This window comes from Cryptomeria japonica, chromosome 11, assembly GCF_030272615.1.
Source record: "Cryptomeria japonica chromosome 11, Sugi_1.0, whole genome shotgun sequence".
Lineage (NCBI taxonomy): Eukaryota > Viridiplantae > Streptophyta > Pinopsida > Cupressales > Cupressaceae > Cryptomeria > Cryptomeria japonica.
The window spans coordinates 379,686,000-379,704,320 of record NC_081415.1 but is presented as its reverse complement, the minus strand read 5'-3'; the positions used below and the strand labels follow the sequence as shown (position 1 = coordinate 379,704,320).

The window sequence follows — 18,321 nt, the reverse complement described above, 5'->3', positions numbered from 1 at the left end:
TTGAATCACATCTTCCTTTTTGGTCTGTTCTGGCTGCAATGTAACAAAAGGAGACTTAATTTCTCTAAAAATAATACTTCTACTATGAATTACCTTTTGTGCAACAGGATCACAAAGCTTGTATCCTTTCACACCAAAATTATATCCGATGAAGATACATTTCACAACCTAGTTCTCCAACTTTGTCCGCTTCTCCTTTGGCACATGTGCATATGCCTCACAACCCAAAACTCTAAGATGTCTCAATGAAGGCTTGTGACCGGACCATGCTTCCATAGGCGTTTTATCAACAAGGGCTGATGTAGGAGACCTGTTAATCAGGTAGCAAGTAGTGGCATCAACTTCAGCCCAAAATTTTTGTTCTAGACCAGCACCACTTAGCATACTCCTAGCCTTCTCCATCAGTGTCCTGTTCATTCTTTCTGCAACTCCATTCTGCTGTGGAGAATATGGAGTTGTTTTTTGTCTGTTAATGCCACAGTCTTTACAAAATCTATCAAAATCATTAGAGCAAAATTCACCGCCATTATCAGTCCTCAAACTTTTAATTTTCTTTCCAGTTTGCAACTCAACCATTGCTTTAAATTCTTTAAATCGACTGAAAACTTCAGATTTACTCTTTAGAAAATATATCCATGTCCTACTAAAATCATCAATAAATGATACATAATATGTGGATTTTCCAATCGAAGGAACGTCTACAGGACCAAACACATCAAAATGAATAAGATCCAAAACACCACAAGGTTTATGAGAACTCGAGTAAAACTAAATGCGGTTTTGTTTTCCATAAATGCAATGCTCACAAAAATCAAAGTCAAGATTACAATCATTCAAACCTTCAACATGGTTTTTATTTTTCAAGGTCCTTAAACCCTTTTCTCCAATGTGGGCAAGCCTCTGGTGCCCTAACATAATCTTCTCTGTAGGTAACTTTGCTTTAGAAGAAAGAGCACCCCTAGGTACTCAAAAGCCATTTGCTGAAGGTGAAACCCTCAAATCTTCCACAAATTTACTTTTTACAGAAGTGCTATTACACTCAACAGTGTATGCGTCTAGCTTATACAAAGTGCTGAATCTGACACCTCTAGCAATTACCATAGCACCCTTAATCATTTTACATTCTGCTTCAGAAAAGACTATCTGCACACCCGCATCTATCAGTTTGTTCACAGATAACAGATTTCGTTTTAAACCAAGGATATGCAGCACACCATTAATCCTTTTTATTCTACCATCAGAAAACCTGATTCTAACTTTACCTCGACCAACAATGTCTAAATATGAATCATCACCCAAGTACACCTTACCTCCATTAAATTCTTCATATTCAGAAAACCAATCTCTATTGGCAGTCATATGAAAAGAGGCACCTGAGTCAATTAACCATGCATCATTGCCAACATGAGTTGCCAAAGCTGCAATAAAGGCATCACCATTTTCCTTCTCAGACTCAGAATCAGAATCGATCTTTCTTTTCTTCTTTTCTTCTTTGCATTCCTTACGGATGTGAGCTGGGTTCTGTTTGCTCAAAACCCTGCTGTCCTTCTCCCATTTCTGGGTGAGGCTGGCAGCCGTTTCATCTCTATCAGCTTCTTGATTCTATATTCTTGCATGATCTTGTTCCAGGATTCTTGGCTTTGGGCCTTGGTTTGGCTTTTGTTTCTTCGTGAAAGTCAGGAGGTTCTCCTAGCTCAAGAATCTAAAATGGATGGAGGTTAAGTCTCTACTAATGCACAATTGGAGTTCCAACAAGCCCACAAAAGCTCCATATAATTATGATTGAATCAATTCTTCATCCAGTACATAATCATGTTTCCATCACTTCATTTATGCACTTCAAGTTGTGCAGTTGATTAAAACATCTTTAAGGGATCTGCTGCGGTGATAAGTTATTAATACAGTCAAGCTGAAATATCCCAAAATCGGGATAATAGAAATTTTACAATATTTTGCTGCAAATGTTTATTCTGTACTACTGATTGCCTTATTTCAGATATTTTATACTTTTAAATACAGATTGTATTAATGTCCAGAAACAAAACATCATCAAATTTGCAATAAAATGCCAAGAAAATTCATACACAAACAGTTTATTTGATTTTTCTTCCAGAACTGATCTGATACAGATATTCCCAGATCTCAATAAGTTTATATGTGATGAGGAATTAACATCTGACAGAAAGAACAAAACTGTATATGGAAAACTGTATATGGAAAAATAACAACAGGTGTAAAATACCTCTCATGTGGTTATACTGGACGATGTATTGAAAAGAGACAATGATAATGACTGTAAATTCCCACGTCTTTTGTGCAAGTATGGTTCTCCAAGAGGAAAGAAGACCCTACGCTGAACAGAGGCTTAGCCGATGAAGCCGTGTCTAAACCAAGACAGACCACGATCCAATAAGAGGAACTCATGATTCAGAAACCAACCAAATATGGAACGGCTAATATATACTTCGACTTTCCTCATGCCCAAAGCAGAGATAAGAACCTTCACACCTTAACTAAACCACACCCAACTTGACTTTGTTGATGGTTAAGGAAAGCTGTGCATACCAGAATTATCTGGCTAATAACAGTTGTATCCCTCAGAAGGCAATTAATTAGTTATGCCATTTTTAACCAAGATTTCATGCCCTGAGATAATAATCCCGAAATATTAAGCTCAGGCAACTTTCCAATTATCCTCAGTAGCAAATGTTCAGATGAAATATTTATTTCAAACCGTAATCTTTCACCTTAGAATATCCGTGATATAATATTTCGATCTTTCAAAATTTGGCCCAACCCATATGCAGCACTTCAGAAAATATATCTCCAATCACACATTAACGAGTCCGCAATATCAACCAAGCCATGACTATCAAAATAATCACCAGGTATAAACTTTATTATTCCTGAGTATGGAAGCCACAAAATATATAATAGCAAACTTCCTTAATTAATCCCTTATGCCAAGGATTTAATCGGCAACCTTTATTACTAGCTCGGCCAAATAATTGAAACTCGCGACTTTGCTATATAATCGAAATCCTTATTCATTCTGTAGATAATAATTAACCTGCAATAGGCCCATATCCAATGTAAATTGTAATAGTCGGAATCAAATATTCTTATTGCCTAGAAAAATACAAATGACCTCACATATGCAACTATCTTTATTCTATGCAAATTTGTTTTAAAGGAGACTTCATAAATTTGCCTGGATAAATACAAATTACCTCACATATGCAACTGTCTTTATTCTATGCACTTCACAAATTTGGCTCAGCTGTAAACTCTGTCCCGAAGCCACTCTCAGAAGAGTCAGGTTTTGTCCAACCGGTCTGTGGAACTCCTAAAATTTGTCTCCAAAAATCATAAATCCTTTATCAAATCTATAAGCATGCTTTACTTCATTATCAAAAGTGATTATTATTTATATTTTCAAAATAAACCTAGATTTTTATAATGTTGGGATTTATATTTTTAAACTTAATATATTAAGAAATTATTTATCAGGTGATTAAGGATGAGGGATGTATGTAGTTAGATAAGCTAGATGGCAGCTCTGCACATCTGAGCAGGAAGCACGAAGAATTCAAGGCAGCCGGGGAGCCTAGGATCGAGTCGCAGGGGAATGCTGGGAGGATTGAAATTGACTTCTCCGAAGAAATAGAGGAAGATAGCAGACTGTGGATAGAACATACCCTAATTGCGAGGATCATTGGATTAAACTGGCCCAGAAGAAAGATCAAAGACTGGGTTAAAGACTCATGGGGGTCCCAAACAGTTATTAAATTTCTGCCGAAAGGTTTTTTCGTGGTTTTGTTTGAAGATGAGGCAGAAAGGGAGAGGATTCTTAACCAGGAGAATTGGTTTGTTGTGGGTCATGCGATGTATATACAGCTGTGGACTCCGAATTTTAACCCGATCCCCTTGGTGGTATATTCAAATCCAATTTGGATCAGTTTGTATAATTTGCCGATTGAGTATTGGGGCGAGGTGTATTTAGAGAAGATTGGTAGGATGCTTGGCACGGTTTTAGAAGTTGATTTCGATGATGAAAGGGATTTGTGTAAAATTGTTAGAATTCGGGTTGCTGCAGTGCGAAAGATACTGGAAGTGGTTTTCCTTCGCACCACTAATGGGATTTGGTGACAATTTGTGGAGGTTGAAAATGTTACCAGTCCATGCGAAAGATGTGGTAGCAACCGTCACAACCAGGAATAGTGCAAAATGTTTGTTAGAAGAGTGTATAACCTACCAAGAAAACCTGTCCAGCATTGGAGGCGAAAGAAGGTTACACCTTTGGTTACGGCTTCTGAGTCTGGGCCCTCGCTGGATGGCCTAAGATTGGCGTCTCAGAAGGACATGGTCCTTGCTACGGAGATCGGGGTCGGTGAGGCTGAGAAGGAAAGTGATGGGGCTGAGAATTTGGTGACGGATGGGGTCAAGGAGGCGGATGGTGGAGTGGGCACCAATGAGGATATCCATGACGGGGCGATGAAGGCAATTCCGCTTACTCCTAACTCGGCTTTCATGGGTAGGGGTCTCTTTGATACTGAAGCAGATTATGTAAAAGAAGCAGCATAAGGCGATATAGAAGCAGACGAACTGGAAAACTTAGATCCAAGGTGCTTAAGCCAATCGGCCAACGCATTACTTGGCAAAGGTAAAGGGATTTGCGGTAGGAGAAGCAATAAGTAGAAAAGGGAAGAAGGGCAAAAGAGAAAGGGATCATCAGTGTGATAGATTTCATGAAAAAGGCTAAGGGAGAGGGGCTCTCCCTTGGCTACAGATGAAGATCACGACGTGGAATGTCAGGGGTCTATCGGCCCCTGACAAAAAGCGCCTGGTAAAACGGGCGATGTGTAGGTTAGGAAGCGAAATCATTGCGCTGCAAGAGACCAAATTATGCAGTGATCAGGCTATCAATTTTTTGAAATATTGCAGAGGATGGGAAGGGATGTTTAAGGCGGCTATCGGTAATGCTGGAGGGCTTGGTGTGATGTGGAATCCCTTATCAGTTAAGGTTGATCTGGTAGAACAAGCTCATCATTGGATGATCTGCAACGTTTTGTCTGTTAAGGAGAATCTAGACTTTCCTCTTATCAATGTCCACGGTCCCACAAATACAGTGGAAAAACAAAATGTTTGGAAGGTGTTGACTGAGAAGATAGAAGTGCTGTAGAGCAAGAAGATTGTGGTTACGAGAGATTTTAACGCATTGTTGGATCTTGATGAGAAGATGGGTGGTCTCAGGATGTCAAACAAGGTAATGGAAGACCTCAGAGAATTTGTATAGATCAACAAACTCATAGATGTTGTTCCGAAAAATGGATTGTTCACATGGACTAACTTGGTTTTGCTCACATCTCTGAAAGATTGGATAGACATTTTATAGGCGGGTTTTGGTCGAATTCTGCTATGCAAATAGAGGCGTTCATTCACCCTATCTCCCTGTTAGATCACTTCCCTGTAGAGCTTAAATTGAGCGAGGCTAAACCTAGAGGGAAGAGCTGCTGCAGATTTCAAAGTATGTGGTGGTGTGATCCGGAGTTCGGCGCCCATCTCGAAGGCTGGTGGAAGGAAAGCGACATTTATTCTGGAACACCGTCATTCACGTTCACTAAAAGATAAAAATTTTTAAAGGGAAAGATTTTGGCTTGGAACAGGGACATTTTTAAAAACATTTTTGCTGAAAAAGTAAGGATCGAATTGGAATTAAACTCAATCAATTCTATAACCATTGCGCACGGTATGTCTTCGGATACCTACTTCAAGGAAAAAACTCTCAAAGCAGAACTTGCAGAGCTACTGTTAAGGGAAGAATTGTACTTGAGAGATAAAGCCAGAGAATTGTGGATCAAGGAAGGGGATTCTAATACTAAATTCTCTCATGCCTCGGTGAAGGCAAAAAGCAGCAGGAATTTGATTTGCTCGATTCTGGACGAAGAGGGAGTTCGACATTCTTTGCCTGAAGATGTTGAAAAGGAGGCAGTTAATTATTTCTCAAAAATATTGGGAGAGGCTGATGGATCCAACTTGTTGCAGTCTCATCCAATGACAGAGGTCATTAACAGGATGGTTATAGCGGAGGATAACAATATGCCATGCGGCCCTTATTCTTTAGAGGAGGTGAGAAGGGCCGTATTCGATCTTCACCCGAACAAGGCTCCGGGTCTTGATGGATTCACAATGGATTTCTATCAGAATTGCTGGGGTTTCTTAGGCAATGATATTCTTCGTATATTGGAGGATTTCAGAAAGCAGGGCAGATTCGTCAAGGAGATCAATCATACTAATATTGCCCTCATACCCAAAAAACCGGATTGCTCCTCCTTCATCGACTTTCGGCCAATCTCGTTATGCAATTCTTTATATAAAATCATATCAAAGGTAATGGTGAACAGACTGAAATTGATTTTGAATAAGATAATTTCCTCGGAGCAGCATGGGTTCACACCTAGTAGAGAGATTCTGGACAGCATTGTCCTGGCTGCCGAAACTATCCACTCTATGAAGACGACTAATTTCCACGGTATGGTGATTAAGCTCGATGTATCTAAAGCCTACGATAGAGTTTTTTGGAGTTTCTTGTTCTAAGGAGGTTTGGTTTTGATGAAAAATGGCTGAAGTGCATTATACATTGTTTCTCTACCGTTACCTTCTCTATCCTTGTAAATGGTTCAGCATCTGGTTTCTTTCCTGCGACCAACGAGCTTCGGCGGGGGGATCCATTGTCGCCCTTCTTGTTTGTGCTGATGGCAGAAGTGATAGGTAGAAGCATCAAAAGCAAAGTGGGGTTGGGCCTTTGGAAGGGTGTCTCCATTTCCGACTCTCTTGATCCTATTTCACACTCGCAATTCGCGGATGATATGATCCTATTTGGAGAGGCTTTGGTTTGGGAGGCTAAAGTCATTCAAGGGGTATTGGAGGAGTATGAAAAGGATTCTGGACAAAGTATGAACAGGCACAAGTCTACGCTCTATTTTATTAATGTGAGTAAAAAATGCCAAATGAAGATTGTGAGTGTGTTACAGTTTGGTATTGGTCAGTTCCCGATCGAATACCTTGGTGTTCCCTTATTCGTTGGTAGGTTGGACAACAGAATTTGGGAGGAGGTGGTGAATAGATGTAAGGTTAAATCTATGGCTTGGACTGACAATTGGTTGTCTCAAGCCGGACGCATACAAATGGTTAAAACTGTTTTGTCAGCCGTTCCTATATACTATATGTCATGCTATGGGTTGTCGTGCAAGGCGGCTTCTGCTTTGGACGGGCTGCTGAAAAAAATCTTATGGGATGGGGCGAAGGAGGTAAAGAAAGTCCCTTTAATCAATTGGGACACTGCTTGTAAACTTAAGGCGGAGGGGGGCGCGGAATTAAGGCACATGAAACTGCAGAATGTGGCCTTGGGGGCCAAGTTGGTGTGGAAATTGTTTAGCAGCCCAAATAAAGGCTGGTGTAAAGTTATGACTGTGAAGTACATAGACTCGGATGAACCAAAAAGAATTTTCACCATGGCCAATGCGGCTGGGGGTTCCCCCATATGGAAGTTTTTATGGGAAAGTCGGAGAATTATCATCGACCATCTTTCTTGGAAAATCGGGAATGGGAAAAAAGAAAAATTTTGGAGGGATTCGTGGAATGGCGAAGAAGCTTTGATTGACTTACTAGAGGACAAAGATTGGATTTTGCAGATGGAATCAGAAATTGGTGTCCATGTGGCAGATTATGTGGAAGTTGAATCCACCGTGGCATCGCCTGTGCAATGGAAAAAGGTGGGAGTTGAATTTTGTGCGAACAGTATCCAGATTGGAGAGATACTAAACGGTAGGAAGGTATTCCTATCGGGTGAAGAAGATTCTGTGGTATGGTGTGCGGCCAAGTCAGGGAAGTACAGTGTTAAGTTGGGGTACGAATTGCAGAGGAAGAGGCAGCAGGATGAGTCATGGCCGGTCAAGTTGTGTTGGGACAAATGCGTCCTGCCAAAGGCCGGGGCCTTCCTTTGGATCGCTTTGCATGGGAGGATCTTAACCAGTGAAAGGCTTAAAAGTATTGGTATATCAGGTCCAAATAGGTGCGTTTTGTGCAAATTGGATGAAGAATTTGTGGACCATTTGTTATATAATTGCATATTCACTAAGTTGTGTTGGGATTGGTTGATGGAGAAGCTGCAGTTCCAAACTGTCCGAAATCAATGTTTTAGAGACTTTATTTTCTCTTGGCCTATCAGTGGCAAGGGTTCAAAATGGGGCAAGCTATGGCTGGTGTGTCCGTCAATGCTAGTATGGCATGTGTGGAAAGAGAGGAATCGTAGGATCTTCAAGGAAACAGAGATGGAGGTGGATGTTTTAACGGCAAAAATTCAATTGGCCATTGAAGAGGTTATCAATGGGAAGTCTATTAAATGCAGATATACATACTACTCGAGGTGGGATATGGAGATGGAGCAGGTGTGGTATTTTAGGCAGTGGAGTTGTCATACTAAAAAGTCCAAAAATTCAGAAAGGAGTCTTGTCAAGTGGTCTTTGCCCCCGGCTGGGTGGAAAAAGATGAATTTTGACGGTGCCAGCAGGGGCAACCCGAGTGTTTCGGGGTTCGGCGCTGTGATCAGAGATGAAGTTGGGAACCTTATTGGGGCTCTGAGCGGGCCAATTGGTGTGGCAACCAACAACGTTGCGGAAATTACAGCTTTGGCGGAGGGCCTAAATTGGGCTTACTCAAAAGGTATTTCAAAAATTGTGATAGAGGGAGACTCTCGAATTATTCTAGATGGGATTGTTAAAAAATGCTTCTCCAATTGGAAACTTGATACATGGAGCACTAGAATTGGCTTGTTGTTATCCAAATTCGACGACTTTCGAGTACATCATATATTCTGGGAGGGGAACAAAGTTACTGATTTCCTTGCTAATCAAGGAATATCAGATGATTTGACGGTGGTCGTGTTTGAGGCAGATGATTCTTGTAGGGAACTACAGGTGTTGATTTCAGAAGACCGCGATCAGATCCCACGGGATGGTATAGGCTAAGATGTGTTCTTTGAGGTTGCTGGGGGTATGGTTGGCCACGATGTGCGTACGTCTATTCTCTTTTGCGGACACGTGTGGTATCCGACCCTTGCTGTTGGATCGGTTTGGATGGTGTTGTACTGGTTGTGGATTCGGTGGCTGCGGTAGATGTTGGTTTCGTGTTGCGTGCTTTGAATGGTCGCTGCCTTCTGGTTATTTATAGCATGGGTAATGTTTGTGAGGCTGCATAACATTCTGTATTGACATTTTGTGTGAGGCAAAATGGTGCATCGGTTTGGGCTAAGTTGCATGTGCTGGGTGGAGTCTTTGGAAGAGCAATGCTCCAGGATGTTCATTATCGAGCAGAATGGTCTTGATGCCATTTTGGGATTGCTTCAGATGGTGCTGAACGATGAGCATCATACTTGCGATGGGCAAATTTATGATACCGTGCTATGTCTGTGGGTAGATGTTGCCTTCGAAGGAGGCTTGTGTGGTACGAATGGAGGGTCTGGTTAGTGCTGTTGACTTGGAGGCAGTGGCTAATGCTGTGGTTGAGGTGGAAGAGGTATGGGCGAGTATATTGGGGCCCTTACTTTAATCCGGGATTTCTATTGGAGGATGCGTGTTCTGAGTCTGACGAAGATGCTCGGGAGGTGTCGGCTGCTGAGTGTAGTAGGAAGGTGGAGTTCATGGCGAAGGCATGGGAAGTGTTCAGAGCAGGGGTTGTCAACATTGACATGGGGCCCTTTCGAAGGATGATGGGTGGCTGTCTGATCGGAAGGTGAATCAGGTGGCTTCCATAGGGGAGTCTGTGGGGATGATTTTGGCTTGCATCTAAGGTCGCTGCTCTTGTGTATTACGGTTCATTCACATGAACCGTGGTAGTCCTTTTTTCCGTGTAGTATGTCAAATAGGGTGGGATGTTACTGTTTTGTTCGTGCCCATGAGTTGGGTGGCAGGTATTTGCTGTTACATCAATATAGGGCGCTATCCCCATCTAGATAGCACTTGACTTTAAAAAAAAAAAAAAAAGAAATATTTATCTAAAATTTTTTAAGCTATAAGAACAAATTTTTAAGAATGATAGATTTTTTAAGTTTTTTTATATTTCTTTATATTTAAAAAAGAAAGGTCTATTTTAAATAGTTGTTTTTTAATTTTTTATTTATAATTATTTATAATTAAATTTTTTTATTTTATTTTATAGGCTTTTTAAATTGAATTAAATAAAAAATTAAAATATTTCATTACAAGCATTACACAACAATATTTGTATTAAAAAATAAACTCAATTATTGTATTTTTTTAATAACTATAATTCTGTATGATTTTTCTTGAAATCATCTATTTGGTAATACTTTTTAAAAATCACAATTTTATTTATTATCATTTTAATATATATAAAATAATTTAATAACTTTTAATCATAAATTCATATATTTTTGTAGTAAAAAATACATATTTTCACTCTAATGTTTACATTATACAAATTTATAATTATTAGTAGTTATTTTATTAAGATTAGTTATAATTAATATTACATATATATATAATTTAAATTATATAATATTAAACTTATAATTAATAATTAAGGTTAAAATAAATTTTATTATTATAATTATAATTATATAAGATTTTTATTAGTTTAGTATATTTTTACTATAATATATATATTATATTTCAATTATTAATACTATTTTATTAAAGTGAGAATTATAATTAATATTATATAAATATAATTAAAATATTATAATTAAAAAATAATAATAATTATGATAACTAAAAATTTAAAATTATTTTTATTACAATATTATTAAGAGCACTTGTTTTATTACAAATTTGGGGACATTGCACAAGCTTTGATTATTTATGAAGCAGTTTCTATATCTTAGCTTCATTCAAGTACGTGAATGTGAGAATATCATGGTCTAGTTTGTAACTGAGAGGCTTCACAAGTCTGGTGCATGATTTGACTTACACTGGAGCAATTTGTCAAAAAAGTCAATTCCGGCGCTTTCTATCTATTCTTTTGTCTCAGCAGTGTTCCGTTAGGGCTGTGTTGAGCTGTCTCTAACTTGTATATGTCGACTTCTTGTAATAAGCAACATGATGTTTGAGAAGAGCCTTATATTTCAAGAAGTAGAACCTTTATAAGAGCATTCCAAGGACCTGATGTGTACACATGAATTTACTGTAAAGTCTTTAAGATAACACACGAGCAGTTTTAGATATTCAACGTACAGGCTCCTTCCATTTCATTTAGATACACCAGGATTTTTCTCATATGATAAAAGCATCTTTACAATTAGAAAATTCCAAACAAAGTATGCCTGGACAGTCGACTGCCATATTTTTATTGGAAAGCAGCTTGTCTTCCTTCTTTTATTTGCTTTGTATGATACCTGGACAGTCGACTACCATATCTTTATTGGAAAGCAGTTTGTCTTCCTTCTTTTATATGCTTTGCACGTGCTCTTTGGCAAATTGTATAACTCTAAGCTTTAGGCTGAGGATAAGTTATACGAATGAAAGAGTTATTTGATAGAAGAATCCTTTTTAAGCTTTGCTTCTTTTGTCTTGTGCTGACTTAATCAAATTTCTTCATGTAAAAGCTACATGAGGCAATCATGCAGGAGGAATCTACGTCATTTGAAGAAGGAATTATTATTCAAGAGTTCAGGAGAGGATTTATTCTTGGTGACAGACTTCTGCGTCCTGCTATGGTAAAAGTGTCAGCAGGACCAGGCCCTGCAAAACCTACAGAAGATTCTGTAAATTCAGTTGAAGAATCCAAGGAAACAACGGTGGAGTCTAGTCCATCTGAATCTTCTAAAGATTCTGAGAAAGAGGCATAATGTTCTGCTGCCCAAATTTTGTAGGCTTCTTCTTATTATCTGGCAAAAATCATTAAATCTGTAGAAGGTAGCCTCATTGGCCCTCACCTGTTGTGAAGAAGTATCTTCAACTTTATTTGAGGCATCTCATTTTTCCCTTTAAAAAAGTGGTTAATCTGAGCCATTTGTATTATCTCCAACATTCTTTCCATACTGCTTACAACTTGCATGTGTCGATTTATAATTAGCATGAGAGAGACTTACGATTGATTTTCTCCATCTCGATAAAGAGCTTTTTGGCAAAGCATACTTGACCTTTTTTAATCTGGAGCGCCTGGGTCTAGATGTTGTAACTTATTTCTGCAGTTCGATATTCCATCTTTGTTTTATGCTGTTCATGCAACTGTTCTACCCAAGTTCTGGTTATCATTTGACAGTTAGTTTGGATGGAATTTAAATTTAAAGATTATGCCGTTCAAAGGGGAGAGTGGCAACCAATAGTTGTTAGTGTATTTAGGAAACCAAATGACTATATTTTCTTTCTTACGTGTATTTATTTATATGTATCGCACAGAGACCACTTTTTGTTTGAAAAGGAGTCATTAGATGTGATTTTTAAAACTAGTGTTTCGATAGCTATCTTGTCATTAATAAATTTAAAATCATATGATATTACAGTTAAATGAACGAGTTATAGACTAATGTAATTTCTTTCATATGAAAAATATCCGCTTGACCTTCCCACTTAATCCAAATGTCTAAAATACAATTTTATTTTCACCACATGCTATTTATCTTACTGTAAAAATTCAACTTGCATAGGTTGCAAAGGAGAGCAGCAAACACGTCGACACACAACTGGCTTGTCTGTTTTTTTTCATTTTCCATGCTAGACTTGATTTCTTTGTTTCAGTGGGATTCTATGGCAGGATAGATTTATATAACTGGATAATCCAACAAGAAAGTACACGTGGCTTTTGACTTAATGAGTGTCACATATTGACAATGGATGTTTCTAAAACATGTTGATGGACTCACCTTTTTACAAGAAATTAAAAATCTATTAAAATTTGATCTGATGAAGCTCTTGTTTGTAGCCCAATTTATCTGGTGTATGACACTATATTTGACTTAATATTACAAACTGTATTCACACACATTTAGGAAATCTTTTTGAGATGTATATAGCTAAATAAAACGTGGACGCTGAATTGATGATTTTCAATAAATCAGTTTATAAGGTACAAATTTCCCCAGAATTTCTGTACTTACTAGATTTAACACCCTCAAAAGTTTCAACTAGCAGTGATTTTGAGATTAATAACTATCTTTGTTCTATGATTATAGTATTAGCCGAAATTATGTTTCGACACCCTTTGCATTTCAAAGATGAGAAGCTATTGAAATAATTTAGTGTCTAACAAGATATGTTAATATATAAAAAAAATTGTCATTAGTGATGTGATTGAAAATAGAGGCATTTTCTCATGTTCTTAATGTAATGCTTTTGTATTAAGGTTTGAAACTTTTGTAAATTTTAGTAATAATATTAAAATTTTGACATCTTTAAATAATAATTGAAAATTCTTTTATTAAATTAAGAAAAAATCACATGATTTTATTAAATATAAAATATAAAAGAAATAAACCACTATGAATATAAAGGTTTAAGTTTCTCTAGGATAGTGAAATTCAAGAGAAACAATTAGAAAATGTAGCTACAAAATAAAAAAAAACATTTAAAATCCTCAAAAAAGTTCTTTTATTTAGTTTAAAGTATTGTGAGCATAAGTTGAACCATGAATTTTAGAAGGAAAAAATGCCTTAGAAATAAAATAATATATATTACTATTTATCAAAATTGACAAAATATCAGAGTCCACACCAAAAAAAAATAGTAAATCTTCTCACAAATAACATTGAGGAAAGTTTAACCTTGAAGCATCTATATTTAACAAGAGATGCATTATATTGATTCTTGTCCTGAAATTTATAACGTGTTGTAAAACTAGATATGTTTAACAAGAGATGCATTATATCGATTCTTGTCCTGAAATTTATAACGTGTTGTAAAACTAGATATGTTTAACAAGAGATGCATTATATCGATTCTTGTCCTGAAATTTATAACGTGTTGTAAAACTAGATATGTGTTGTAGAGGTTTTGCTAAAAAAAAAGTGTATCAAATTAGAATTAAAATTCGATGTACAATAATTTTTAATCATTAAGTAAAATTAATTAATATATAATTATAATACCTATATAACTATTATTGTTAATTAATTAAATATTATAATAATAATGATAACTAGTCATGCATAATTACATTTGTAAAAATTAATATATATTATAATAATAAGTATTATTTATTTAATCATATTTAAGTTTTTTATTAAATTAATATATTATAATTATTTTATTAATATGTATAGATTATATTAAATTATATATTAATTATCATATGATTGTCTAATAATTTTTTATATAATATGATATAAGAAATTATTATCTCATCTTTATATAAATGGATTAGTTATAGCTACAAATTCAACGTTTTTTATATGTTCAATATTTATATTTTTATGTATTTTTTAAATTATTATTATTAAAAATCAAATGGCTTTATCAATAATTGCATTTGGAAAGAAATAGGACAATAGTTACTATTACATAATAGTGGCACTTGTGTAAAATACAATTGTATGAATACGTGAGGGGTGCCAATACATTTTTTTATGTATCTCAATGAATAGGACAAAATGTTTGTGCCTTGTCCAGTCAATAGTCCAATTGGAGGGTAAAATTACTATTTTTTCCCCTGTCAGATGCATTTGTCACATGTTCCAATCCCATTTGTCAAATTGTGCATTGTTCGAAATGTGCATGGGCCCACCTCGTTAGCTTGCCCCTAAAATTTCTCATATTTGACAGAGTGGCTGTGTGGAATTCGATCACGTGGCCACCTTATTCACCATCTTGCCTATTTCTACTACTCCCTACCACCCTACATTCTTTCTCTTACTTGCATCAACTCCACACCGCTTCACCTTACTACCACCACATAGCTCAGCCTTCCCGACCAGGATGGCATTGAATGCAACTGCTTTTATGCCTTTCCTTCCCAACTTTCCTTTTGTTTTCTCTCCCTTCTTCTCGAGTCTTCGAGAGATTATAGACCAGAACGTGTTCACCCAACCATCGAAACATGCTCGCCTTGGCACCCGCTCTGCATTCTTCGTTGGTGTTGGCTACCACTCTCCCTGCATGTTCGGTGAAGGGTATGGCTCCACTCTACGACTTTTATTTCGCAGGGCTTTAGAGTATTGAGGTAACCAAGCACAAGTTCTTTCCCTAAAACGTTTTTTGATGGTTTTTTTGCATTGTAAAACTTGCAAGTGTGTGGTTACTTCCCTTTCTCACCTTGTAGGTAGTCACAGAGTGGCTTGAGCATGGCTGTGGAGCTCGCAGGGGTGGATTTTGGGTCTTCGTGTTTGACCTAGGTGAGGAAAACTCTTCACTAAGGCCTTCCATTGTTCGATGTTTGCTTGTAATGTTCTATGTTTGGTTTCTTGTTTTTTTTTTTTTTTTGTTCTTTGTGTTTTACGTGCTCTGTAGTTTCTGTAAAATGTAAAGATGCTTTGTGTTATCACAATGTGCTCTATATTTGTGGGTTCTTCATCTGCAATATGTTATGATGCGTGGTTTTGTTGTATTTGACTATAGTGACGATTAATTCTCACAATGAATTTCCAATAGCATTATTCATTTCAGAGGGATTTTTATTGTAGTCTCAAATGCAAATTTGGACACTTTGCAAGTTGTAATGTGCTCTATATTTGTGGGCTATTCGTTTGTAATATGTTATGATGCATAATGTTTAACATTTTATTGTTTCCTTGGTCGTTGCTCGGTATTGGTCGATTTTTTGTGAGGGTTTGTGTTTTTGAATAGTAAAATATGTGTTCATGAACACAAATATCCCCAAAAGGGAAATGTGGTCTTCGGTTCAACCTTCTTTAGTATTATGAAAATGTGTAAATTTGTATAAATGTTTTTGTTGCTTTGCAGAGGGATTTCATTTTATTATCCTCTCAAAAAATGACCTACTTTTGATTTGTTCTATATGTGTCGCATAATTTCAAAGGCCTATTTTACATGATGCAGGATAATTTATGTTCTATTGGTTTATGAATTTTAAGTGCACTTTAATTTCTTGTTAAACAGAACTTATAACACAAATAGCTTTGTTACGGTTAATTGTTATATGGACCAGATTACATAAGTAGTCTGTAGCATTAAAATTATATTTATACCATTTGTATATACACATAGTTATAATGGTTAATTGTTATGGTTAACTGTTGTAGTAATATGATAATTACTATATCTCTAAACCATAAACATTGTTCAATATTCAACTTGTCATTGATTATTGAGTTTGGACGTGAACGAAAAAATACACCATAAACCATAAACTATAAACACAGTTATTGTAGACACCTAAAAATATCTCATTAATTCTGCACTAATTATTCGTCTATTTAATTAAGTAATTCTTTAATTATTTGATTAAACTAACCATTTCTTCTAATCATCACCCTTCAATACTTCTAATTATTCTATTTCTATTCTCAAATCATTTTAATTAGTTAACCATATCTCAATTATTAATTAAATATCAATTATTTAATTAATTGCGACCTTTTCCTTAGTTAAATAATCTTTATTATTTAATTAATTCAATCTCCTAAGTTTAAAAAATTTCATTTAAATTTTTTAAATTAATTAATTAAATTCCTCCAATTCCCCAAATTATAATTCCAATTAATTCCATCTAATTTCATTTCATATTTCCCCAAATTCGAATTTCACAAAATTTCATCTAATTTCACATTCCCCAAATTCACATTTCACCAAATCTAAATTTCAGTTAATTTCAGCATTCGAAAGACCAAATTCAAATCCAAATTGAAAATGAAAATCAAATTCAATTTCAAATTCCTACAACACATGCAAAATCAGAATTGATTGATCAAATAAGTTGTCTAATCAGTTAACTCAGTTAACTCATCAATCATCTTTTTTAACTCAGAATCAACTTTTTATGACTAATCCATCAATTCAGTCATCTCCCTAGTCGATTCAGTTCACTGATCAATCAAATGAGTTTACTAGTCAATCTATTGAGTTCACTCTCCAATCAATCCTGTTAACAGATCAATCTATTGAGTTAACAAATCAATCATGACTAGTTCACTGATAAATCAATTTCAGTTATCTATCAATCAACACTTGAGTTCTATTTCTCACCCCCTTTGTGTTGAAAATCTATAAATTCAAACCCTTTTCATCAATTCAATCTAGCTTTTTTAGAATCACAGAATCAGAGTCTTCAAAATATTTTTATGTAGGAAATTGGTGCAATACCTGAGAGCCACCAACCACTCAAATTGGAGAAGCATAATGGAAGCAAAGATGTAGAATGAGGGAGTCTTTATTTGAATTCATTTCTCGTTTTGTATTGATTTTCATTGATTATGTTTGATGTTTGTTAGCTAGTTGAGAATTGGTGATTCGTTCTTATTTGCTAATTAGCTTAATAACATATGACATTCAGGTGTAGAAACAATGGTGAACCCAACATGAATCATGTTAACCTTATTTTATTTTGTTTTAAATGACTTTGCAGATCTGTGCATGAAACAGGATCCAGATTTCACACTTGATTAAGTAGAAATTCACAATTGCCAGTACTGCACTACAATTTCTAGCATAATACATCGCAATTGATCAGTCATTGCACCGCAATTGCAAAAGTGTCTCGCAATTGCCATAGAGGGTTGCAAAATTGAATTGTCTTGTATCATTTCTTCATTATCTAGTCTTGCACACCTAACCCAGAAATTTCATCAAATTCTGGAAATTTTAATTTCTGCATATAAAATGTATTTAATCCAATGGCAGGAAAGGTGACTTTCAGAATTTCAGGTGCAAGGAAGGAAAAAAAGCATAGGAGACAACAAAGGAGGTATCAAAGATTCTTAAAGGTAGAAAGGGAGCTCCGTGAAATTGAAGAAAAAGAGGAGATTGCTCAATATCACAGAAATATCCACCATTTCTTAACCAAGTACAAATTTTATGATGACATTGATGTGATGGCTCGAGTGGTGTGGGACAATATCATTCATCCAGGGGCCAAGTTATCAGTCATCACATTGCAATTTCTTAAACAATAATTCACAATTGATGATATATCAATTCAGTTATCAGTTATCAGTAATTGATCAGTCATCACATTGCAATTTCTTAAATAGTAATTTACAATTGATGATATATCAATTCACAGTTGATCTGACATCAATTCACATTTTCTATGTAGGTAAGTTGCAATTGTTAGATTAAATTTTTCTCTTGTTCTCCTGTTTCAGCTCTGGTTTTTATCAAAATATCTTTCTGTCTGTAAAAAGACAGAACT

At 35.9% G+C, this 18,321-nt stretch overlaps 1 protein-coding gene across 1 annotated transcript in view; it reads left to right on the top strand.

Annotated features, from left to right (window-relative positions):
• Positions 1-12,241, top strand: part of LOC131071630 (uncharacterized) — a 66,714-nt gene extending 54,473 nt beyond the window's left edge. The window contains exon 3 of the mRNA XM_058007561.1: positions 11,624-12,241. Within this exon, the coding sequence (XP_057863544.1) occupies positions 11,624-11,866 (243 nt within the window). The 3' untranslated portion in view covers positions 11,867-12,241. The remainder of the gene's footprint in view (positions 1-11,623) is intronic.
• The last annotated feature ends 6,080 nt before the right edge of the window (positions 12,242-18,321 follow it).